The sequence below is a fragment of the Gorilla gorilla genome, chromosome 13 (genome assembly GCF_029281585.2).
Source record: "Gorilla gorilla gorilla isolate KB3781 chromosome 13, NHGRI_mGorGor1-v2.1_pri, whole genome shotgun sequence".
NCBI classification, from domain to species: Eukaryota; Metazoa; Chordata; class Mammalia; order Primates; family Hominidae; genus Gorilla; species Gorilla gorilla.
In genome coordinates, this window is record NC_073237.2 from 15,558,539 (window position 1) to 15,584,299 (window position 25,761).

At 37.0% G+C, this 25,761-nt stretch overlaps 1 protein-coding gene across 1 annotated transcript in view; it reads left to right on the forward strand.

The window, feature by feature from the left end:
- The first annotated feature begins 5,204 nt into the window (after positions 1-5,204).
- Positions 5,205-25,761, forward strand: part of LOC129524600 (histone-lysine N-methyltransferase 2C-like) — a 37,324-nt gene continuing 16,767 nt past the window's right edge. The window contains 8 exon segments of the mRNA XM_063696945.1: positions 5,205-5,243; positions 10,697-10,798; positions 10,991-11,095; positions 16,359-16,540; positions 16,796-16,960; positions 18,279-18,388; positions 18,894-18,959; positions 20,225-20,437. Coding sequence (XP_063553015.1) covers positions 5,205-5,243; positions 10,697-10,798; positions 10,991-11,095; positions 16,359-16,540; positions 16,796-16,960; positions 18,279-18,388; positions 18,894-18,959; positions 20,225-20,437 — 982 coding nt within the window.

Consider the following 25,761-nt stretch of genomic DNA (forward strand, 5'->3'; position numbering starts at 1 on the left):
ACAGCAAGGAAGCCAGAATAGCTGGAGCATAGCAGCAGGGAGACAAGTGCCACAAGATGAGTTGGGGAAAGGTTTGTCTTTTAAGTGCTCTGAGAAGCAATTGAAGATTTGAAATAGAATAGTGACTTGCTTCATCACATTTGTACTTTTGAAAAGTTCCTCTGGCTGCTGTGGGGAAAGGCTTGAGTAGATGCAGGGTGGGAGAAGCATAACCAGCAGTAGACTCTTGTGGCAGGTTAGGTGAGAGATCGTGGTGGCCACGACTGGGCTGCTAGTGGTGGAAGTGACAAGAAGTAGAAGGATCGGAGACAAAACTTGAAGATAGAAAGTCTTGAATTTGCTGATGATTTGCATTGACGAAGTGTTGGGGGAGAGGACTGAAGGAGCAGAGGAGAGTGACAAGGGACTGGATGTCATTTATAAGGATGGGGAAGACTGGGATGAAACCGGTTAAGGGAGAAATTTTAAACATGGCAAAATTAAGAGGGGTTTTATGTGAGAAAATGGAAATGCTAAGAAGGAAGTTGAAAATCCTGCTAATTTGGAGATCTTTGATTAAAACTAGAAATAAGAATGTGGGAAGCTTCAACTTCCAAGATGCCCTCATTGTAGATAACACCATTTAGGATCTAGGCTCAAGCCCTGGGAAACTCCAGGGCTTTGGAAGTCAAATAGAGGAAGAACACGTACAGGAGATGAAGAAAGATTAGCGAGGAAGTCAGTGAAATATTCACAGGTGGGCTGCTGCCAAATCCAGCAGAACAGTATGCCAGATGTTAGGAGCATGAGTAAAATGAGAAAAGAGAAATGGCTTTTGACAACACTTCCCTACTAATAGTAGGGAAGAAGACATAGGTACAGATTCAAGTTGATTTCAAATTATGAAAGTGAGGTAATTGACCTGCAGTGGTTGCTGCTCAGTGAAATCAGCATAGTGATTACCTGAGCTAGGTTAGAGATTTGATGGGTAAGAAAGAACACCTGAGGGTAATCCTGGAGGGGAAAAAAATAAAGTGTTTGCTGGAGAGAATGAGTTGGATTGCTGGACTTCAATGTGTGTGGGTTGAGTTTGTGACTTAAAAATGAAACCAGTCTATTGCTTGTGTGGCTTTTCCAAAATACTGTTATTCCGCTACCTATCTCTTACCCCAAGAGTAGTCACATTCTTATTTCTGGTTATTTTAATTCCTGGTATTTGTATGTGATTAATGAGATAGTACTTGTTAATTTGATGATATTCTAGAAACCTGGTAAGTACTATGTACCTTGTCTTAAGTTTTGGTTACTTGATTGGTAAAATTATGCATGCACCATTGAATTACCTAATTCAAAATATATTCATTTATTGTTTGACATTTGTCTTGTTTTTCTTTAAAATGTTATCTTTGTGGAGTAAACATTTTTCTTTATGCTGTTTAGCATCTTCAGATTAGTTCAGGGTATTGCTGAATGTGGTTGTTTGGAAGTAAAATGCTTTAGTTTTAGTTATATAGATTTTAATAAGATAATACTTTCTATATAATTTATCAGGTACTTTAGGCATTTTAATTTGCAAATTTAGGACAATTTGCTTTAACGTTTCTTCACTTTTGTCCATTGGATGTAATTTCCATAAAGTATTCATTTCTCTAAGTAAAAACCGAAACCAAACCGACAACTAATGGTCACTGAAGAAAGAGTGATTAAATGCTAAGGTTATAATGGTATTTGCATTTGAATGTTACCAGCTCTCTACAGTGTAAAGTTTATGCATTTATCGATTGCTTATGTTTCTCACTGCATTCTTTGGCCTACTGGTTTTGGTTGTTTATAGCTATAGAATATAGAATTCCTTATGGTTATCCATTTCTCCTTTTAAGTAGAGTGATAGTTGTTAGAAGAAAAATAACCCCCGATACTTTCTTCTAGTGTTAATTCTTAAAGTGTGATTGACTTTTATTTACTTTTTGGTGCAGTAATTGCAGTTCATGAGTCAATATTGATATCATATAAACCTTAATTTTTAAAGTTTCATTGTAGTGATGTCTCTGTAGCAGCAAACTTTTAAGTTATTTAAGTTATACTTAAATGTTTAAATCACTGTTAGTGATTAGCTTATTTTGCCTTCCTTGAAGCAATTTGTCCTAAATTTCCATACGTTTGCATTTGTTTTTGCTGTTCTAAAATTCCTTAGTTGCTGGCTTTGACCTTTTATGTTGCTGAGTTTTACACATCTATTTTCTCAACTGCCATATCCTAGGAGGCTTGGAGTACCCATAATACAGTGAGCCCACCTTCCTGGTCCCCAGACATTTCAGAAGGTCGGGAAATTTTTAAACCCAGGCAGCTTCCTGGCAGTGCCATTTGGAGCATCAAAGTGGTAAATAAAATTGCATTTACATTCATAAATCATTTCTGTCTGATTTGTTTTGCCCTACTGGGTGTTAAGAATTAAATCTTTCTTTTCTAGATTGAGCTTCCAGAAACACTATTTAAATCTAAAAATTGTAATGTAAAGAAATAATATGCTTGCATTTAAAAATCAAGTATACATTTGTAATACCTCTTTTTATGGTTAATTCCTTTTGTTGTGATTACTACTGGTTTTATGAGGGAGAAGTCCTTGACATGTAGACCAAAAGGTAATTAAGGACCTTTTCATTCATGATATCATAAAACTTTGTTGCTTAGAAAAAAGCAGAAGAAAAAACTCCATTAATTTATTATGTTCTCATGGAGAAGAAATACCAAAATTGTGGCAGATTTCATTGTCTGTTTAATACCTTAAAATGACAAGGCTTTTTCCCCCATGACATTGGTTGATGGCTCTGCCAGTCCTTGAAGTGAGTTAAGTAGTGTGATGCATTTTGAAGAGAAAAAAATTAATTTGAAAAAGTATTAACTCAAAAGTTAAAATACTTCATTGACTGGAGATGACAGTTTTTCTTCATATTCTATATTTAATATTCTGGAATATGGCTGTTTAATTCAGACTAATCAAGGATTTTAAGGAATTCTAGATTATACTTTATTTTCTTTCATGACTGGAAGAACTATTTTTTTTTAACCTCCCTACCTCACCCTGATATCATCCAAGATATTGAGGTATAAATATACCTCATTTGATAGTTTGATAATATAGACCACCAATTTTTACTTACTTTTTTTCTGGGTCAGCATTTCATGTTTGAGAAAATAAATTGAGAGACTACTGTAGTCTTGATTTTTAATCGCTGACTTAATTTTTCAAAAATCTTTTATACCAATTTAATAACAAAACAAACTCGGCCTGGCACAGTGGCTCACGCCTGTAATCCCAGCACTTTGAGAGGCTGAGGGGGCAGATCACTGGAGGTCAGGAGTTCGAGGCCAACCTGGCCAACGTGGTGAAACCCCGTCTCTACTAAAAATACAAAGAGATTTAGCTGTGCGTGGTGGCATGTGCCTGTAATCTCAGCTGCTAGGGAGGATGAGGCAGGAGAATAGCTTGAACCCAGGAGACGGAGGTTGCAGTGAGCCAAGATCACACCATTGCACTCCAGCCTGGGCAAAGAAGCGAGACTCCATCTCAAAAACAAACAAACAAACAAAAAACCCAAAAAACTAACCTGACCCCATCCATCTGTTGTGTAAAGAAGCTGATGCACTTCTCAAAAGGGATCTCAAGGAGAGCAGGGTAAGAGAAGACAGGAGTGGCAGTTTGAAGCTGGGAGCTGGCTGTATTTATTACATCCAAAGGGAAAAAAGCCATTCCTCCCATTCCTTTTGTCCATGTGTTTCTATTTTATGCTTACAGTATCACCATCAATTTTTGACTTGGAAACCATTCTGCTAAATAGGGAATAAGTTCATTTCAAACTATGATAGGGACATCAGTTGAAGATATGACATATTATTTAACTTATGGTGAGGGAAACACCTAAGTATTTTCCTGAGCATCTGGATAATTTTAAATATACATAATTCATCTACTTAGGTAGGTGCCAGGTTTTTTCAAGGAGTAATTAATTAGTACAAACAAGGGTGAGGGGGCAGGGAACACCATACTCTGGTACTTAATGTCTGAAATTATCAGGGAATTTAACACATTTTCCAATAGGTTTATTTCTTGTGTAAGAAGTCAGATAAATTATTTCCATTTCAAGTATTTATTATTCAGATTATTTAAAGCAAAGCTTTCACAAAGCCTTTTGTCAGCTTTCCTGTAATCCTCAAATAATTTTTCCTGGCTGGACGCTTTGGCTTACTCCTGTAATCCTGGCACTTTGGGAGGCAGAAGCAGGAGGATCACTTAAGCCCAAGGGTTCTAGGCTGCAGTGAGCTGTGATCACACCACTGCACTCCAACCTGAGTGACGAAGAAAGTTCTTGTCTCAAAAATAAAAGTAATAACAATAATAATAAATTTTCCTCTAAATACAATGGTGAATGAGGTAGAAATGTTGAGTTCATAAGAGAGCTGTTGAATAGTGAAGGAAACTGACTTAATTTTAATGACAGGAAGAATACTGTTACACACTAGCAAAAATGAACTTTCATGCTGATGTAGCAGTACAGAATATGCTTCCAGCCCAGGGACGCTGGAGCCAGACTTGCTAGCTACGCGACCTTGGACAAGTTACTTAACCCTTTTATTCCTCAGCACACTCATCTCAAACGAGGATAATAAAACCTACTATATGGGATTGTTGAGAGTAAAAAATACTTAGATTAGTACATAGTAAGTACTCAACAGATGTTAGCTATTACTGTAATCACCGCGAGACCAGTTAATGAGAGAGTTCTTCCTTATCCTTACTCTATATTGAATACAACTTGTTGCACTTCGAAATATCTGGATAAGGCTATAGTTGTTGTCGTCACCGAGAATGTAGGAGTGGGAAAGAGAAAAATCATGCAAAGGCTTGCTGATAGCGTTCACAGTGACAGCCCGAAAGTATGATTCTAAGGTTGTAAGCATTTTATATTTAGATTTTTAAGTTGTGGAGTATACTTTTAAAGATAAAAATAATAAGCCAGGTCTCTTAATACTTATCTAAAGAAGTGTTTGTATAACATTTAATAAAATGTTTTATCTCAGTGGCATTTGGATTTAAAAATTATTTTGGGCTGTCACAGAATGTTGACTTTTCCTAATCTATTACATAGGGCCGTGGGTCTGGATTTCCAGGAAAGCGGAGACCTCGAGGTGCAGGACTGTCGGGGCGAGGTGGCCGAGGCAGGTCAATGCTGAAAAGTGGAATCGGAGCTGTTGTATTGCCTGGGGTGAGGCTTGCTTCATGTATATTTTCTCTAATCTAAATGTCAGTTAATGATGAAAATCTCATAGCAAGTTATTTTGAACTTAAGAGTCATATAAATAGGTCAAAATGTTTATTTTACTGTCCTACTTTGCTTTTTTTTTTTGAGCCTCTGGTTACGTTTTCTTGTATATTTACTTTCTCATCCTTTCTCTTTTCTTACCTTCCTCTTTGACTCCTTATCTTTCTATGCCAACCCTCTCTAAAAAGTCAGTATGTAATATAGTTGCTCTTTAATTTAAAAATTTTAAGATTGATATTTGCTTACTATCATGTTATGAGGCTTTATTTATATGTGTATTACAAATATATTTGCTAACTACTAGCAAATATTTTATGTAATAACTTTGCTATTTATTAAAATCCTGTTTTTAAAATTCTGAAATGTCATGTTAAGTATAGGAGACAGGTGAAATTGTTCAAGTTTACTACTAAACCAGGAATAAGGAAGCTTAGATTCTCGTCCTTTTTTCAAAAAGAAAAATTTTCAAACCAGGCTTATTGAGGTATAGTTGATATAAGCTATATTTGACATGTACAATTCCATAAGCTTTGATATATACATATACACCCTTGAAAACGACACCACAATCATGATAGTGAATATATTCATCTCCCAACGTTTCTTCATGTCCCTCTGTAATTTTCTGCATTCCCCCTGCCATCCGTCCTTGTCCCCAAGATTAGTTTGCATTTTCTAGAGTTGTATATAGGTGGAATCATACAGAACTGTATGCTTTTTGGACTGATTTATTTCAGCACAATTATTTGGAGATTCATCTATGCTGTTGTACTTGTTACCAGTGTACTCCCCTTTCTTGCTGAGTATTAATAAAACTGTGGATGCACCACAGTTGTAGACCTGTGCACTTTTTTTCTTCTTCTTTTTTTTTTTTTTTTTCGGAGACAGGTTCTCTTTCTAATTCCTGGCTGGAGTGCAGTGGTGCGATCATAGCTAACTCCAGCTTTGACCTCCCACCTCTGTCTCCCAAGTAGCTGGGACCATAGCTGTGTGCCAACACACCCAACTACTTTTTAAAAATTTTTAATAGAGACAGCATCTCACTATGTTGTCCAGGCTGGTCTCGAACTTCTGAGCTCAAGCAATTTTCCCACCTTGGCTTCCCAAAATGCTGGGATTACAGGCGTGAGTCACCATGCACCAGCCTGTAGTCTTACATTCTTGTAATGTCTTCATCTGGTTTTGGTATCAGCATAACTCCAGCTTCATAGAATGAATCAGAAAGTATATTCTCATCTTCAGTTTTCTGGAAAAGTTGTGTAGTAGTGGAAATGTATCTTCTTATATTATACATGAATTTATTAGTGAAAGCATCTTGGCCTGAAATTTTCTTTGTGGGGGGTTTTTGTTGTGTTTTCTTTTTTTTTTTTTTCTTTCTTTTGAGATGGAGTTTCGCTCTTGTTGCCTACGCTGGAGTGCAATGGCACAATCTCAGCTCATGCAACCACTGCCTCCCAGGTTCAAGTGATTCCCCTGCCTCAGCCCCCTGGTTCACCATGTTGGCCAGGCTGGTCTCGAACTCCTGACCTCAGGTGATCCACCTGCCTTGACCTCCCAAAGTGTTGGGATTACAGGCGTGAGCCACCATGCCCAGGCTGGAGTGCAGTGGCGTGATCTCTGCTCACTACAGACTCCACCTCCCAGGTTCAAGCAATTCTCCTGCCTCAGCCTTCTGAGTAGCTGGGATTACTGGCATGCACCAACATGCCTAGCTAATTTTTGTGTTTTGGGTAGAGATGGGGTTTCACCATGTTGGCCAGGCTGGTCTCGAACTCCTGACCTCAGGTGATCCATCTCCCAAAGTGCTGGGATTACTGGATGAGCCACCGGTGCCCAGCCTGTGGGACAGTTTTTAACAACAAATTGTATTTCTTTAATAGGTACCTATTTAGGTTATCTGTCTCTCCTTGCATAAATTTGCACCTTTCAAGAAATTTGTTGATTTTGTCCATCTTGACAAATTAAAGGAATGGAGTTGATCATAATGTTTCTTATTATTTTAATACCTGTAGAATCTGTAGTGATTTCACCTCCCTCATTCTTGATACTAATAATTTGTATCTTGTCTTATTTTTTTCCTGATCAGTCTGGCTAGAGATTTATCAATCTTATTGATCTTCTTGAGTCAGCCTTTGTTTTCATGGACTTTTCTCTGTTTTCTTTCCTCTTTCTGTTTTATTGATTTATATTCTCATCTTTATTTTTTCCTATCTTCTCACTTTGAGTTTAATTTGATCTTCTTTTTTTGTTTACTCTTACGTGTCCCTGCTTGGAAGGGACATTTGTGGAGTTTAGGTCAGAGCTTTCTATTCTCCTTGGCTTATATCTGTGGTCTAGGAAAATGAAATTTCTATCACCTTCTGGATAAATCACACTATTATCTATGCAGGCAACAATAGCACATATTTTCTCAAAGATTACCTTTTCCCTCAAGTTAGGTTTTATTTTTCTAGCAGTCTAAAGGTCATGAAATAAATTATAAAATAAAAACAGTGGGTCTTCAAGCTAGATGATACTGTTTTCTTTCTTGCGTGGACAATTATTTTAAAATATTTTGGTTTTTCTGCACTTATTATTTAAATATGACTCCCCACCCCCACTTGAATCTAGGGACATTGCAGTTTTCTACTGCAGACTTTGTTTCTGGTTTATACTGGGAATATATTGTTTATCATTTTCAGTGAAAGCATCCACTGGTTAAATTTCCTTTTAAAAATAATAATGGATCTTTACAATTTCTTTGAGCTGCTCAGTGTGTATAATGTGTTGAATTTTCTGTTAGTAGTTGGGAGGTAGAAATAGATACTTTATCTCTATTTTAGCCATTTCCCTAATTATATATCTCAATAGTCTTGTCAATGCATCATTAGTCCTATGACTGAATTAATGATTACTTTTAGTAGTCACTTAATTTCTTACTGATGATGATGATTCTACTTCTGTGAATCATCTTGGATGATTCTCTAAAATCTTAGAAAGCTAATTTTGTTAATACTATGCATATAACACATCAATACATTTTCTCTATTAAAAAAATTAAAGCGCTATAGGTAGATCAGAATTTACCATTACTAACTCCTCAGTCCTCCTTATTTCCCTGTTACCAGTTTGGTATATTTATATATTAGGTTGATCCATATGAAATTGCCAATATTATTTCTGAACTGATGAAAAGCAGCAATTTCTTATGATTCAACCTCTTATATGTGCCCATAGACTACATGTAATGACTTTGCAGGTTTTTATATTATAGTGCTATACCTCAAATACTGTTCTGCAATTTATTTTTTCACTCAACAACGTCTTTTGTAATTTCTTTCATGGCAGTCTATACAAGTTTCTACCTCCCTACTTTTAAAATGTTGCATAATTTTCTAATGTTTGGATTTGTCATGGCTTTACTTACTCCCTAATGATGAATATTGGCATTATTAACACTTGTAGTCATTAGGGTTCATATGACTATAAATTGCTCTTATAAAGCATTAGTACTATCCATTAAAACTGCTTTTAGGCTGGACACGGTGGCTCATGCCTGTAATCCCAGCACTTTGGGAGGCTGAGGTGGGTGGATCATGAGGTCTTGAGATCAAGACCATCCTGGCTAACATGGTGAAACCCCATCTCTACTAAAAATACAAAAAATTAGCCGGGCATGGTGGCAGGCACCTGTAGTCCCAGCTACTCGGGAGGCTGAGGCAGGAGAATGCCATGAACCTGGGAGACAGAGCTTGCAGTGAGCTGAGATTGTGCCACTGCACTCCAGCCTGGGTGACATAGCAAGACTCCATCTCAAAAACAAACAAACAAAAAAACAAAAAAAAAACTGCTTTTAAATGTATTTGTATTGAAAAATACTGAGATGTAGTCCTTCTATTTAGTTAACCAACCAACCTTCCTTCCTTCCTCTTTTTTTTTTTTTTTTTTTTTGGAGACACGGTCTCACTCTGTCACCCAGGCTGGAGTGCAGTGGCATAATCTTGGCTCACTGTAACTTCTGCCTCCTGGGTTCAAGTGATTCTCCTGCCTCAGCCTCCTGAGTAGCTGAGACTACAGGCATGTGCCACCACGCTCGGCTGTTTTTTGTATTTTTGGTAGAGACAGTATTTCACCATGTTGCCCAGGCTGGTCTCCAACTCCTGAGCTCAAGCAATCCACCCACTTCAGCCTCCCACAGTGCTAAGATTATAGGCATGAGCCACCACACCCAGCTGGTTAATCTTCTTTCAGTTGTTCCTCAAGAAAAGTAATTCAGTTGTTTTATGTTTTGACCTTGAACATAACCTGTTGTGTTTCAACTCTGTCTTTCCAGACTTAGGTTATAAGCTTTTTAAAGAAACAGGATTGTATTTTATGATTTTGGCAGTGCCCTCCTTGTCTTCTTTCTACAACTTCTAGTTCAGAGCTTTATTTTGTTTCATAATCACTCTAGAAATTATTAACAAACCAGTGGGTACTTAGTTGATTTAGTCAAATAGAACTAAGTCCAGACTGAACAATATTGGTTGATAATCATTTGGCTGATACTGAAATTTGGATGTTATTAAAAATAATATTCTAAAGCGGTGCTAATAGAAATATAATGAGAACCACATATGCAATTTAAAACTTCCTAGTAGCCACATTGAAAAGTTACAGTGAGCTGGGTGCAGTGGATCATTTGAGGTCAGGAGTTAAGAGACCAGCCTGACCAATATGGTGAAACCCCGTCTCTACTAAAAATACAGAAATTAGCTGGGCATGGTGGTGGACAACTGTAATCCCAGCTACTTGGGAGGCTGAGGCAGGGAGAACAGCTTGAACCAGGAGGCAGAGGTTGCAATGAGCCGAGATCGCGCCATTACACTCCAGCCTGGGCAACAAGAGTGAAACTCATCTCGAAACAAAATAAAGGTTATAGTGAACAGGCGAAATTAATTTTAATGCCTTCCATTTTGACCGATATATCTAAAATATTACCATTTCAACATGTAATATGTAATTATGTGCTGTATTTTATGTTTGCAGGACATCTCAGTTCAGACTAACTACATTGCAGATCCCAAGTGTGTGTCATTAAAATAGTGATAGATTTGTGTGTGTACATACTTATAATATTATCATTTATAGTTTCTTGATTAGAATTCTGCATAATCAAGTCTTACTAAGACAGGTTTATTATATTTTCTCATTACTTCTTGGTCTAAAGGAATACTACCTCTAAAGAGAGAATGAGTTGAATAATAAAATGTCATGACTCCATTTTACTGTAGTATCTTAGCATTAATATTTGGAATTGTTATTCTAGGCCTTAGCAAAAATATATGTTTTGATTATGAATTTTCTGAAGCTTTCCAGTTAAGTGTAAAACAAGTGAAAAATATAACTTTGTATTTTGTGTATTTTGCTTTTTATAGGTGTCTACTGCAGATATTTCATCAAATAAGGATGATGAAGAAAACTCTATGCACACTACGGTTGTGTTGTTTTCCAGCAGTGACAAATTCACTTTGAATCAGGTTTGAACTTGACAATTTACTGTCTTCCTCATTGAATTCCTCCTTGTATATTTCTGCTTTATCTCATATACACAGAAGTGATCCAATATTTAGCTATAGAGCTGTATTAGTTAAGAAGGTATTTTTAAAGTAAAATTTGTAGGTTTTTAGCTTAGTCTCCATTTAAAATATGTTCTGTTTTCTTAACTTCAGGATATGTGTGTAGTTTGTGGCAGTTTTGGCCAAGGAGCAGAAGGAAGATTACTTGCCTGTTCTCAGTGTGGTCAGTGTTATCATCCATACTGTGTCAGTATTAAGGTAAACATCCTTAAATTGAGTTAACAAATATGTATTAATTTTTATTTGGTTTTAGTAGTAACATGAGCTCCCAGTTCTCACAATTAAGTATTATGATTATTAAACATATGTGACAGTATTTAAGTACTTTAAATACTGCTTTTAAGGGTTTGCTATCTGAAGAAATTTGCTTCTCTATAAATCTTATATTGTACTAATATCCTGCTTTTGCCTTGAAAAAGTAAAACATAAAAATATATGCATTTAATTTAAAAGACAATCTATACTATTCACAAAGGTTTTAGGTTTAGCTGATTCATTTTGTCTGTTGATTTATAAAGCTGAGAACTGGAGTATTTAGTAAAAAATTATTAGCCCATTCTGTTCTTTCCCACATTCTCTCTCCTCTGTGCTCACTCATACACAAAATGACATTTTCTCCTTATAGCCAAAAGAAACAAAACAAGTGTCATATTTAATGCAATTGGTAATAATTGAGAGTCAGCACTGCTCACTTTCAAGCATTTCAGGATAGAGGCTTTCTGGGGAATCTTTTAAGTGGTATCGTGTGCTTGGTTTCAAATATGGACAGGTCTCAATACTTCACTAGTTTTATCTAAGGTTCTTGGTTTTTTCTTTTTAAGAACTCAGTCTTAATAAAACTTACATATTTGAATAAAGTGTCATGGCCACTGGAAGCAAGCATGGAGGTATAGCTGTACAGCAGAGGTCTTAAACTGTATACTCCACAAGGAAATCTTTTCTAGTATTGCCATACCTTGTAATATAAATACTAACCTCAGTTTCAATAATAGGTTGTGAATCATGAGTGATTTTTATACCATTCTCCCTGCCCTTCAGACATCACTGTGTTATATCATTGACGGTAAAATGTCAGTATAGTAAGCCAATCAACATTATCTCCTTCAGAATTCTTTGTTGATAACTACAGTAGTATTTATTTTATAGGGTAATACAGGTTTTTGTGAATTTAGGAATCAAAATGAAAGATTGTAATTAATACTATCCAAAATAGAAGACTAGTACGGTTAATTTATGTAGTTTTTTAAAATTAGTTGCTCATGGTATGTGACTGAAAAACACAGAGTATATAAAGCCAATTAAAAATGAAGTTATATATGCATAAAACATGTTTATTTTCTTCTTTGTGCTTTATATTCTGTATAAAAGTAGCTGCTATCATTAGATTTTGTTTTTTAGAATACTTAATGTTTTGGACCTAAGGAAATTGAATAAGATCCCTTTCAAGATAGTAATATATTTCTTTTAACCCATCCAACAATTACCGAATTCCCATTTTACAGATGAGTACGACTTACATAAGTTAAGTTTGGACAATTAGTGCACTATCAGACACCTAGTTATTCCTGTTTTTAAAAATTATGTGTGGTTCCTTTTACACAACACTGTTTTGGACAGTATAGAATACTGCAGTCTCATTGAGAAATACAGCAGTATCTAGAAATATACTAGGGATATGTGAATTGGCTCAGCTTGCATTTTTATTGCAGGAGGCAATTGTTTGTGGATAAGCTTGATACCTTTGAAGTTTCTTTTTAAGCTTGCTGGGGCAAGTCTAGAAAGCCTTCACTCTAAGGTGGATATTTTCAAACTTTATGGTTTTAGAACCTTAACACTCTTTAAAATTACTGGGGATGCCATAGTTTTTGTTCATGAGGATTTTAACTATGGACTATTCAGCATTTTAGAAATTAAAACTAGGAACATTTTGTAACACAAGACTACAGAAGCACAACCTGTACAATGTCAGTGTAATATTATGATACAACATGTAGCTTCTATAAACACCACTGTATAATTGTGAATAAAGTGAAAAAAGGCAAATTAAATCTTAGTATTATTTAAACTTGTTTTAAGTTTACAGACCCACTGGGGTTCCCTAGTCCACATTTTGGTAGCTGCAGTCCTAGCATTAGTTTAACCCTATACTTAAGACTTGGCCTTTCTGGGATCACTACTGAATTCTATCCCCTGTTCACCAGTGTCTTTGTACTCTGACTGGTTGTGCTTCACTTGTCTTTGAGCCTTTTGCAAGCTCTGGTAATTGTGCAGCTTACAAATTCCCAGTAGGTGTACTTTCCCCTGGTTGTGGGTCTTTGGGCTTCTAGAAGTACGGCTTGGTGTTCCACCAAAGACTTCAGGGGATCCTTTGTAGATTTCTGGAGCTCTTAGTCCTTATTGCTTCTTCATTTTGAGTACTGTGTCCTGCAAATTCCACTGCCTCACCTTCCCTAACCTCAGCGAGGCCATTGATTGTACTCTGCTGAGGTTCTCCCTCCCTGGGCAGCGTTCTGGAAAATGTTTCTAGGCAGAATATCATAGGACTCCCTGAGTGTTTCCTTCCTCTCAGAGACCACTGTCTCCTTTACTATGTGTTGTCCAATATCTGAAAACAGTTGTTTCATACACTTTGTCCAATTTTCTACTATCTTATGGGAGAACAGGCTGGTCCCATCTACTCCATTATCGTTGAAGCTTGTATCCGTATTAGATTATAAAACATATCTGTAACAACTTTGGGCATGGTACCATGGATGGAATCCTGGATGACATCTTATTTGAAAAAACTTTTAAAACTAAGGCTAAACTGGTTCAACAGAAGAAAAAAATGATAGTACAACCCCAGTACCTAAGTTAAAAGGAAATTTCAAAGAGGGAGAAATTGTTGAAGTGTTGAAGTACTAGAAGTCAAGAAACACAAACACTAATGTTTCCATTAGATTTGAGAATAAGAAGGTCTTGACAAGCCTGGCTTAAGCAGTTATGAGTGGATGTGGGTGTAGAGACCAGACTGTAGTGTTTTGAAGAGTGAATATAAGCGGAGAAACTTGAGAGTTTGGTTGTAAAAGGGACCACAGGTATCTGTGAAGAAAACTTAATAGGAATGAAGATAAATATTTTAAAAATTCTGCCACTAAACACCTCAGATCTGTCTGCCACTTTGTCTTCAGGTCATTGTTTAAGCCAGGGTCGGGCAGACTGGCCCATAGACTAAATCTGGCCCATTTCCTGTGTTTGCAAATAAACTTTTATTGAAATATGGCCATGTTCTTTTGTTTACATATATTTGTAGCGGTTTTTGCATTACACTGGCAGAGTTTTTATAGAGTTGCAACAGATCATATGGCCCTCAAAACTTTGTGTTTACTCTCTGGCCCTTTATTGGAAATGTTTGCTGGCTACTGCTCTAAGCCACCCTGATCTTACCCCAGGCCATTTCCTTCATTTGGGCAAATAACATACTAACTTGGTAATCTAAGACAAATTCTTAAAAATCAATAAGCTAATCAAAATAATAAATATACATGTTTAAAAATCAAATGACATTAAAAGCCTTGTAACAGGTCGGGTGTGGTGCCTCACACCTGTCATCCCAGCACTTTGGGAGGCCGAGGTGGGTGGATCACTTGAGGGCAGGAGTTCAAGCCAGCCTGGCCAACACAGTAAAACCCCATCTCTACTAAAAATACAAAAATTAGCCGAGTGTGGTGGCTCATTCCTCTAGTCCTAGCTACTCAGGAGGCTGAGCCGGGAGAATTATTTGAACATGGGAGCCGGAGGTTGCAGTGAGCTGAGATCACACCACTGCACTCCAGCCCAGGCAACAGAGCAAGACTCCATCTCAAAAAAAAAAAAAAAAAGGCCTTGTAATGAACAACCAACTCTTGTCTTACTCTACCTCCACATCTGAGGCAATCACTTTTAATCTTTTCAGGTCTTTTTTCTTGTGGTTAATGTTACAGCTCTAAATAATCAACTGGTTTACTGCTTTATCAATGCTAGATTTTGTTGACTTTCTGCTATGAATAAATAAATTCTGATTTAGCTCTTAAAATACACCCCCTTCCTTCTCCCAATATAGTTGTATTACTATGTTTAGTTCAATTAATAAGGTGTTGGTTATGACTCAGTAAATGTTCACTGCAGATCTAAACAGTATACTATGAGTTTCTTTTGTCTTTCATGGAGTTTTTAATAACAAGAAAGTAATAGTGACTCTCCATTCGTTCTTTGTTTTTGCCTACTATAGAACTATCATATAAGATTATTTTTTAAAGCACTGTTTTTTTCTGGGAGAAGTCCTACCCTCCTTCTAGACATTCCCTTCTCCTGCTCTGATATGTGCCAGTGGCTTCTGGGTGTGTTGTTCTCATCCTTAAACTTCCCTGGCCTGATGTTCTTTGTTGGATCTGTTGATTTATAGATCCCAAGTCTTCCTTTTCTTTGTAATACATCCTCATTCTGTTCCGCATATCTCTAAGTAACTTTATTAGAAGGAGAATGAAGGAGCTGAATTTTGAGTCTTCCTGTGTCTACAACGTATTCTCTCTTCACACATAGTTGCTTGTGTAGCTAGGTTGAGAATTGTACTTTGAAAAGTATTTTCCTGTAGAATTGGAAACTTATACTCTTCTAGCATCTGGAGTTGGGAAGTTTTGTGCCATTCTGATGGGTGTTCCTTTGAATTTAACTCTTTTATTTTCTTCTCTGGTAGCTTTTAGGCTTTCATGTACCTCATGATCTGAATTTTTATTCCGTACCCTCATTACTTGCTGTTTCATTATAATGTGGGCACTTGATTGGTTCTGTCTGACGATCCTAGTCTTTTGAGATGTTAAAGAAGTTCCGCAATCTTAATATTACATGGTGTGGTTTCCTTCAGGAGTTTGTTAGGGATTTGGAGATTCCCAAATATTCTGCTAACTTATACCCTTGAGAGAGGGGAGAATAAACAGAGGAATGAATGTGAACTTCAGAATTCCTAGCTTCATAGTCTAAATAGAAATCCTCTAAGATCATAAAATGTCCCTAAGAACTCACGCTTTACATTAATTTTTTTGGTATTTTTTCTATTGATTCTAAGCATGGAAATGTAGATGGAGATTTTGTTGATGTATTTTCAAATTATGTATCAATAACAGTGAAGCTTACTTGATTTCTTTAAAATCTGGTCACTATATCTATAAATATAGTGGACATTAAATGTACAGCATAAGGTAATTATGTGGACTTTAAAAAGGCATTAAAATATGTGCCATTTTCTATTATTCTGCTCAGTAGGCTCCTAAAAGCGTGTATGAACATGCCCAACCCAGTATTGGGCCTCCGTAGGTGCTCAATAAATGTTAGTTGATTGCCCCTTTCTGCTTCTAGGTACATAAGCACCATATTAATTTATATAGTATATTTGATTATGTTAGGTTAATGCATAAATCACATGGATTGGTTGTTTCTTTCACAGATCACTAAAGTGGTTCTTAGCAAAGGTTGGAGGTGTCTTGAGTGCACTGTGTGTGAGGCCTGTGGGAAGGCAACTGACCCAGGAAGACTCCTGCTGTGTGAAGATTGTGACATAAGTTATCATACCTAGTGCCTAGACCCTCCATTGCAGACAGTTCCCAAACGAGGCTGGAAGTGCAAATGGTTCTCTAGGGTTTGTTTGCCTTGTCAGTCTTTCAAGTTCAGAGCTTTCTCATACCACTTTAGTTTTTAAAAATTAGCCATACCTATTTAATTGAATAATACACATATTCTATGATAGATACCACTAATCAGAAAAATTTTCACATACACATTAAATCATTTGCCCCATTATGTTCGTATGTAGCTTCCTGAATTACAGTAACTGAATAACTAAGAAAATAAAATTGAGACTTTTCGGGGGGATTTGGATTTCAGGTGTGTTTGGTGCAGACACTGTGGAGCAACATCTGCAGCTCTAAGATGTGAATGGAAGAACAATTACACACAGTGCGCTCCTTGTGCAAGCTTATCTTCCTGTCCAGTCTGCTATTGAAACTATAGAGAAGAAGATCTTATTCTGCAATGTAGACAACGTGATAGGTATTGTGCTATTTTTTCATCTTTTTAAAGCTTTTCTCTTTGAAATGTAGCAAAAAAAACTGGAAAATAGCTTTTCCTTAATCACAAGTTTTAGGTATGGAACTTTTTGCCTTGTAGATTTTTAGTCACCTAGAAACTTACAGAATTGATTTCCTGTTTTGAATTCTCAACTCCAGACTAAAGTTTTGTTTTGTTTTGTTTTTAAATTTAGAGACAGAGTCTTGCTCTGTCGCCAGGCTGGAGTGCAGGGGCGCTATCTTGGCTCACTGCAAACTCCACCTCCGCCTCCTGGGTTCAAGCGATTCTCCTGCCCCAGCCTCCGGAGTAGCTGGGACTACAGGTGCATGCCACCACGCCCAGCTAATTTTTGTATTTTTAGTAGAGACGGTTTCACCATGTTGGCCAGGATGGTCTCCATCTTTTGACCTTGTGATCCGCCCACCTCAGCCTCCCAAAGTTTTATGATTATAGGCATGAGCCACTGTGTCCACCCGAGACTAAAGATTTTTAATTTAGGCCTTTTTGAGGGTTTAGGAATCCCTTGAAATTAGATGGAGAATTATTGCCTTCATCTATGCTGTTTCTTATGAAGGGTTTCTGAATCTTTTAATAGATTATAAAAAATATCTAACACTTTCTGTTCTCCTTAAACCACTTTCTCTTAAAGCTCTAGATACTAGATATCTAGGTATTAGATAGCACCTTCTGCCCTCCCTACATAATTATGTGGAATTTCAAAATCAAGAATGTTTCCTTGCTTTCATTGGTATATTGTTGTACTCTTCAGAAGTTAAGCAGTGAACATATATTGATAGTATTATTTTATCAGTAGTACAGTATTCTTGGGACTCTGGCTACTAATTATCTGTTCCATTGCAAGACAACTTTTTACTTTATTTCCCAATTACCATTCAACATCGCTTTCCATGAGATATGTCTACTTCAAGTTAGATGCATTGCCTGGAGCCCATATATGCTAGCACTGCCATTTGCAGTTTTCTGAATACCTTTGTGTTTGCCCTAACTAGCTTCCTTGCTGTCTTTGAAATATTTAATATATGATTATAAAATAATTAGCTTCCTTATGTAATGTGCTTTGCTTCCTCTCTAATAGTTGTTCTCATTCCTTTTTATTTCCTCCTTAGCTCTATGAAAGTTTTTCTGTTAATAGGGATAGTTAGGAGAAAAGGGCAAGGTAGGAGGAGCATGTGAGGCTTAGGGCTTTTAAGTTTGAAGACTCAGTGTTACAGGTTTAAAAGGTAGCAGTTCTCAGTATATTCCATTTTTTTTAAAAAATGTACAAATATGGTCTTTTTAGATGGATGCATGCAGTTCGTCAGAACTTAAATACTGAGGAAGAAGTGGAAAATGTAGCAGACATTGGTTTTGATTGTAACATGTGCAGACCCTATATGCCTGCGTCTAATGGTAAGAGAATAATTTAAACTGTGAGTCTGCACTCTTGTACCACTCATTTGCACCTTACTGTCCATAACCAATGAATTAGCTTAGCTCTACTCTATTTTATCTTTGTGAAACTTACTTTGACAAGTATTTTATGAAAAATATTATTGTTGGTTATACATGACTTATCACAACTTGTTATAAAACAATTTACATGAAACAATAAAAAGCACATACTTTAGATGTAAACTATAATTTTGCTTCCAAGGAACATGATCTTGTAGTTATTGACAATATGTCAAAATCCAATGTGTTGATTCTTTCTTAGCCAGGTTTTCCTCCATGACTTGAGTATTTCCTTCATCACTTCTTGTTTTGTTGTTGCTTTAAAAAGTGCTTTTAACTTTAGTGTTCAAACATTTATTTTAATAAAATGAGTATAGAAACAGAAAATTTAATCATATATAAGTATGTAAATACACTTTACCTTTTCTGAAAAGAATTACCTGGATTTTTTTTTTCATTTCAGTGCCTTCCTCAGACTGCTGTGGATCTTCACTTGTAGCACAAATTGTCACAAAAGTAAAAGAGCTAGGTAAAATTTGAACTGCTTTACTTAATTTAATTAATTTACTTTGCTTAATTTTTACATAATTGGCTTACCACTTGTAAAATCTGCTTCAATCATATGGGTGTTCTATCCAAATTCCATAATGTTGGTAATCATTTCCACAATGATATATAAAATGTCATCCAGCTTTACTGGGGCAGTATTCCTATAAATTTCAGCAAGTTGGCAACAAAAATAACAGCTCTTAGAATAACCATTAATGCCATACTTACTTTGGTTTCATTGATATATTACTGTGCTTAATTATCAGTTAGCAGAAAATACGGCCTAGTTAGCAAGCAGATTTCTTTTAGAATTAATTCAATCTGTTAATTTTTAAAATAATTAATAAGCCTAGTATGGTGATTAATATGACATTCTTATTAAACAGTCATTCTTTTGAATACTTGTATTTAATAGTACCTGATACAAAAACATTTGGATAGTACAGGAATTGTTCTAAGGAACAACAGTTTTGTACATTTAAAATTAAATCTGCAGGATTTGTACTTATTTATTACTTCTCCCTATTAGTAATTATGTTGATACTCTGATTTTTCCAGATGAGCTTCTGGAGTATTCTCTCTTTTCTTGTGTAAATAGATCCCTGCCTTTTGATCTTTTCCAGGAAAAAGCTCATAGTGGATTAGCTGAGCATTGCATTTCTTTGCAGTGCTTCTAACTCTTTTTGTTGGGACATGAAAATAGAAATGCCAGGAAGACTTTTTTGAGACGGAGTCTCGCCCTGTCACCCAGGCTGGAGTGCAGTGGCACGATCTCGGCTCACTGCAACCTCCGCCTCCCGGGTTCAAGCGATTCTCCTGCCTCAGCCTCCCGCATAGCTGGGATTACAGGTGCCCGCCACCACGCCCGGCTAATTTTTTGTATTTTTAGAAGAGACAGGGTTTCACTGTGTTAGCCAGGATGGTCTCGATCTCCTGACCTTGTGATCTGCCTGCCGCCTCGGCCTCCCAGAGTGCTGGGATTACAGGCATGAGCCCCCGCACCCGGCCCAGGAAGACCATTTTTTAAAAACATGTAACATTTCTGCCTATAATCCAAGGAAGTTTGACCTATTTTTCCTAGTTTTTATTGGGTTTCATGAAGTTAATTATTCATGCATTTCATAGATACGTAATTGCTTTCTGGAACTACAGTCACATTCCCTTGACATGGGTATCAGTAATCAGTAATCAGTCAAATTTAAAATGAAAGTTTAGATTTGTATTCTTGGGATTTTGTAATTTTAGACCCACCCAAGACTTATACCCAGGATGGTGTGTGTTTGACTGAATCAGGGATGACTCAGTTACAGAGCCTCACAGTTGCAGTTCCAAGAAGAAAACTGTCAAAACCAAAACTGAAATTGAAGATTATAAATCAGAAGAGCGTGGCCATCCTTCAGACCCCTCCAGACATCCAATCAGAACACTCAAGGGATGGTGATATGGATGATAGTCGAGGTAATACTAATTTATTTTCCATGAAATATGTGTGCAAGAATTACAGCATATAAAGTAACTTTTGAAATATGTGTATGATTTACCAAAGGGTAAATCACACTGACTTAGATAACCCCGATGTGACCCTTGCCATCTCCAAATGAGTGATCTTCTTAGACCTTGCCTTTTAAGGTTCTCTTCCTTTCACACGTTTTAGAACAGACCTACCTTACAGAAATCTCAAGGAGCACCATATCTTTGAAGATCACAGGTGGGGAAATACAGAGGGCTTGACTTTAGTTTGCTAGATAATGACACAAACCTTCTCAGATACTGTGAGCTTGGATAATACCATGTTTAAGTGAAGGTAGTTGATGCATACATTCTAGAAATGGAAAAGCTGTCATTTAATATTACTTCAGGTATAACTTCATATTCACCAGTGTGCATCATAAAGTATTGGTTTATAAACATTTTCTTAATCAAAGTAAATATAAGGTTTTTCTAGCTGAATTCTTTTTTTTTTTTTTTTTTTTTTTTTTTTTGGTTGGGAGACAGGGTCTTGCTCTGTTGCCCAGGTTAGAGTGCAGTGGCATGATCTTGGCTTACTACAACCTCTGCCTACTGGGTTCATGCGACCCTCCTACCTCAGCCTCCTGAGTAGCTGGGACCATGGATGCGGGCCACCACGCCTGGCTAATTTTTGTATTTTTTTGTAGAGATGGGGTTTTGCCATTTTGCCAAGACTGATCTTGAACTCCTGGGCTCAAGCCATCTGCTCTGCTCAGCCTGCTGAATCCTTGAGATAGCAAAATGTTTTAATAGTAACCTAAAATCCAATATGAATTAAAGAGGATTACTGTAGGTTTCCTCATTTTTGGGGTGGTTATTTATTTTCAACTGATTCAGAATTGAAGCGATAATTATTTCTGTTCCATTACATTTTATTTCATAGTTTTTTTTTTTTTTTTAAGGGGCAGTGTCTTGTTACATTGCCCAGGCTGGTTTCCAACTCCTGGGCTCAAGTGATCCTCCTGCCTCAGCCTCTCAAGTAGCAGGTACTATAGACATGTGCCTCTGCAGCCGGCTTTAAGACAATAGAATTTATTGAATACCTACTGTACGTCAGATGTTGGAAATCATATCAGTGTACAAAACAGGTAGAATTCTCTGCATAGAGTTTATATTTTAATGTTAGGTAACTCAACTCTTAAAAAAAATCAGTTAATTATAATGTGTTTGGCAAGTCCCATTGTAAAAATTAAGTTTGATAAAGAGGAATTGCCTGGCCAGGCACAGTGGCTTATGCCTGTAATCTCAGCACTTTGGGAGGCCAAGGTAGGTAGATCACTTGAGGTCAGGAGTTCGAGACCAGACTGGCCAACATGGTGAAACCCGTTCTCTGCTAAAAATACAAAAATTAGCCAGGCTCAGTGGCATGCACCTGTAATCACAGCTACTTGGGAGGCCAAGGCAGGAGAATTGCTTGAACCTGAGAGGCGGAGGTTACAGTGAGCCGAGATTGCACCACTGCACTCCAGCGTGGGTAACAGAGCAAGACTCCGTCTCCAAAAAAAAAAAAAAAAAAAAAAAGGAATTGGAAGTACAGACAGGTGTTTAGGGTCCATATGAACAGAAAGCAGTATTTGAGCACAGATTTTAAAGAGGTGAGTGAGTGAGCCACTTGATTACCTGAGAGAAGAGCATCCCAGACAGTGAGGAAGCCAGTGTAAAGGCTCTGGGTGAGAGTGTGCTGAGCATGTTTGAAGAGTGTTGTGGAGACCAACAGAGTGAGCAGAGGGGACAGTCAGAAGGTGAGAAGATTAGAGATGTGAGGACAAGAAGGACGGCTCAGTATATCTCACACAACCATAAGGTGATGTGTCAGTAGTTTGTGCTTAATAGCAATGGAATAGGAGGCCATTGAATGTTCCTGAAAAGGAGAACACCATGATCTTATTTATATTTTAAGAGGAACACTCTCCTATGATATAAGTAGATGATTAGGTGCAAGAGTTATGACAGGTAGATCAGTGAGAAACAATGGTCCAGGTGAGAGGTAATTGTGGCTTTGAAAAGGTATGTCTTTTGTGGCCAGGCTCGGTGGCTCATGCCTGTAATCCCAGCACTTTGGGAGGCCAAGGCGGGTGGATCACCTGAGGTCAGGAGATCAAGACCATCCTGGCCAACATGGTGAAACCTTGTCTTTACTAAAAATACAAAAATTAGCTGGGCGTGGTGTCAAGCACCTGTAATCCCAGCTATTTGGGAGGCAGAGGCAGAGGATTGCTTGAACCCAGGAGGCAGAGGTTGCAGTGAGCCAAGATCGAGCCACTGCACTCCAGCCTGGTGACAGAGTGAGACTCCATCTCAAAAAATAAATAAATATATGAAAAGATATGTCTTTTGTATGTTCTTGATAATTTTTGTTTTTTAGTGTGTTTTGGGTCTATGTTGCTGGGAGAAACACTTTCTGATGCTTGTATGTAACTGATTTTCAGATACAGTTGAACAGGTGATTTGATTTGGGGGCTTGGAGTTTGCAAAGAAGTAGTCCATATACTTGGAGGAATTGATCAGATCAGCATTAACAAGAATTTCAATTTCTGAGGATGTTAAAAAATGTCTGAAAAAGGTTTCCATAGTCTCTTAAATTGGGGAAGTGCTCCATTTCACAAAATATGAAAGGTTTCTTGATAATAGTACACATTGTTTCCCAAATTATGTGATTATAATACCTTTTTAAAACAACACAGAAGACCTTGGAAGGTTTTCCTTGTGACTTACCACTTGTAAACACTGAGAAATGGTGATATGTTTCAATTTCATATTTTCTCATTGACTCGTATCGGTAAAAGAAAATCAGTTGAAAAATTGCCCTTGATTTTTTAAAATTTACGTGAAAAAAATAGCCCATCTGAGTTTACTGAATTTGTCCTTATTTATATTGAATATGAAAAAAGATTCTTTAGTGTGTTGGATGTTAAATGCTAAGACAATTTTAGAATTTAAGGAATTGAATATACAGTATTTTCATGACTAGTCCCTCATGTTCATTTACATGCCAGGATCTCACATCCTTTGCAGAAGGAAAGGTGCATTCCTAGGGATAAAATAAATGCATGTTACTTGGACAACATTTTTGCTTTCTGTTTGCTAAATAAAAATCCTTTTTAAAAATTTAGTATTGCCACACTTTGCCATATTAAAAATGTTTTAGATTACTATATTATCCTGAAACTACATGTACACACACACCCCTAAAATAAGTTTTATGGTATTTCATATGCCTGTATGGGAGAAAAAATAGGAAAAGAATACAATCATCATAAGTTCTTATTATTACGTTATGCTGAGATTTCTAATAACGCTGCCCTTTTCTGGGTATTTTTTATTAACCTAAAATTTGTGATGTTTTAGACTGTTTCACTAACATGTTTTGATAACGTCTCAGTACCCTTGGGAAAGCATTATAAAGTAGTGGGCAACGATGAAACCTACTCTGGATGTTTTTAGGCAAATTTTTTAACTTCTCTGATGCTAGTGTTCTCATTTATAAAATAGGTTAACCAGGATGAGCCCATAGGATAGTTGTGCTGATGAGGTGCAAGGATGCATGCCAGGCACCCAGCACTGGCTCTTCCCAGACATGGAGTGCTCAGTAACTGTGAGCTATTAGAATACAAGTGCCCAACCAGTGCTTGAGCAATTGTGTTCTCTGTCCAACAGAATTCAACAGAATCCCACGTTTGTCTTTATATGTGAATTCAGTTCCTTTTGAGTTAGTAAGAAATTATGCCTGTGTTGGGGTAATTGAACTTTCAGGAGGAGGGAATTGTCTGCCACAATTATTCTCTGAGCTTAATGTTTCCATGTCTTTTTCTTCATTTTGGAAGTTGTGGAAAAATTATAATGAAAGAGTATATAAACGTTTTCCTCTGTATTATAGCGTATCTGACAGTTTCCTTTATTAAAAAGTATGATATATTAGGGAGAGACTTGATGAATTTAAAATTAAAGTTTGAAAAGTGTTACTGACTATAAGTGATCTTCAGCTGTGCAGTTTTCAACTTGAGGTTGTCAGAATGTAATATTACACATTATATTACACACATCTACAGAATCCAAATTGTGATGTTCCTGGAGTATTGGAACAATGCCTATGACTTTTTGTTTCTATTGATTTTTAACTCTTCTAATAACCACTTCTTTAAGAAAAGTCATACATCATCACTTTGGTGTATCAGAAACAAATTCCTTATGCAATAAAAGCATACTTCTTTCTCATTCACCTACTGGGATCTACAAACCCTGTTAATGCAAGAAAAAAATCCCAAACCTCAATAAAATAACACTCTGTTTGTCTCAAGAGTGGAAACACAACACATTTCCTCTCAACTGGTGATCCCAGATCGACCATCACAGTGTATGGATGTGTTTGGAGGTGTGGGAATAGGACTGCACTGAGGCTCTAGAAGGCCAGCAGGTGGGGCAGACTGAATGGAGGGAGGAGAGTGGCATTCAGTAACTACTGGAGCGTGGGAAGAGTGAGGTAGACTGTCCATCTGGTGAAGGTGGCTGCTTCCTTGAGGTTTGTTACTTTCTGTAATGTTAATTCCCTCAACTTTTAAAATTTGATTTTTAGACAAGTTATACATTCAAATGATTTAAAAATTGGAAAATAATAAAAAGGTAAACAGTGAAGTCTCTCCCTTTCCCATGCCTTCATGCCCCCAGTTTACATCTCCAGAAACCTCAGAGGTTTCTCGTGTAACCTTCCAGATGTGTTTTATGCATGTACAAGGAAATGTGTGTGTATATATATATATATATATATTGTGTGTGTGTGTGTATATATATTTTATTCTTTTTGTCTTACTACTTTTTACTTTCCTTCATTTTTTTATGGCTGCAAATATTCCTTTGTATGGATATATAAGCAGTTTAATTTACCTGTTCTTTCCCCTGTTGATAGACCTTTGGGTGTCTTTCAATCTTTTTTTTTTTTTTTTTTGAGACAGAGTCTTGCTCTGTCACCCAGGCTGGAGTGCAGTGGCACGATCTTCGCTCACTGCAAGCTCCGCCTCCTGGGTTCACGCCATTCTCCTGCCTCAGCCTCCTGAGTAGCTGGGACTACAGGCGCCCGCCACCATGCCCGCCTAATTTTTTTGTACTTTTAGTAGAGACGGGGTTTCACCATGTTAGTCAGGATGGTCTCGATCTCCTGACCTCGTGATCTGCCTGCTTCGGCCTCCCAAAGTGCTGGGATTACAGGCGTGAGCCACCGTGCCCGGTTTTCTTTCAATCTTTTACTGTGAATAGTACAATGAATCAACTGGTATATT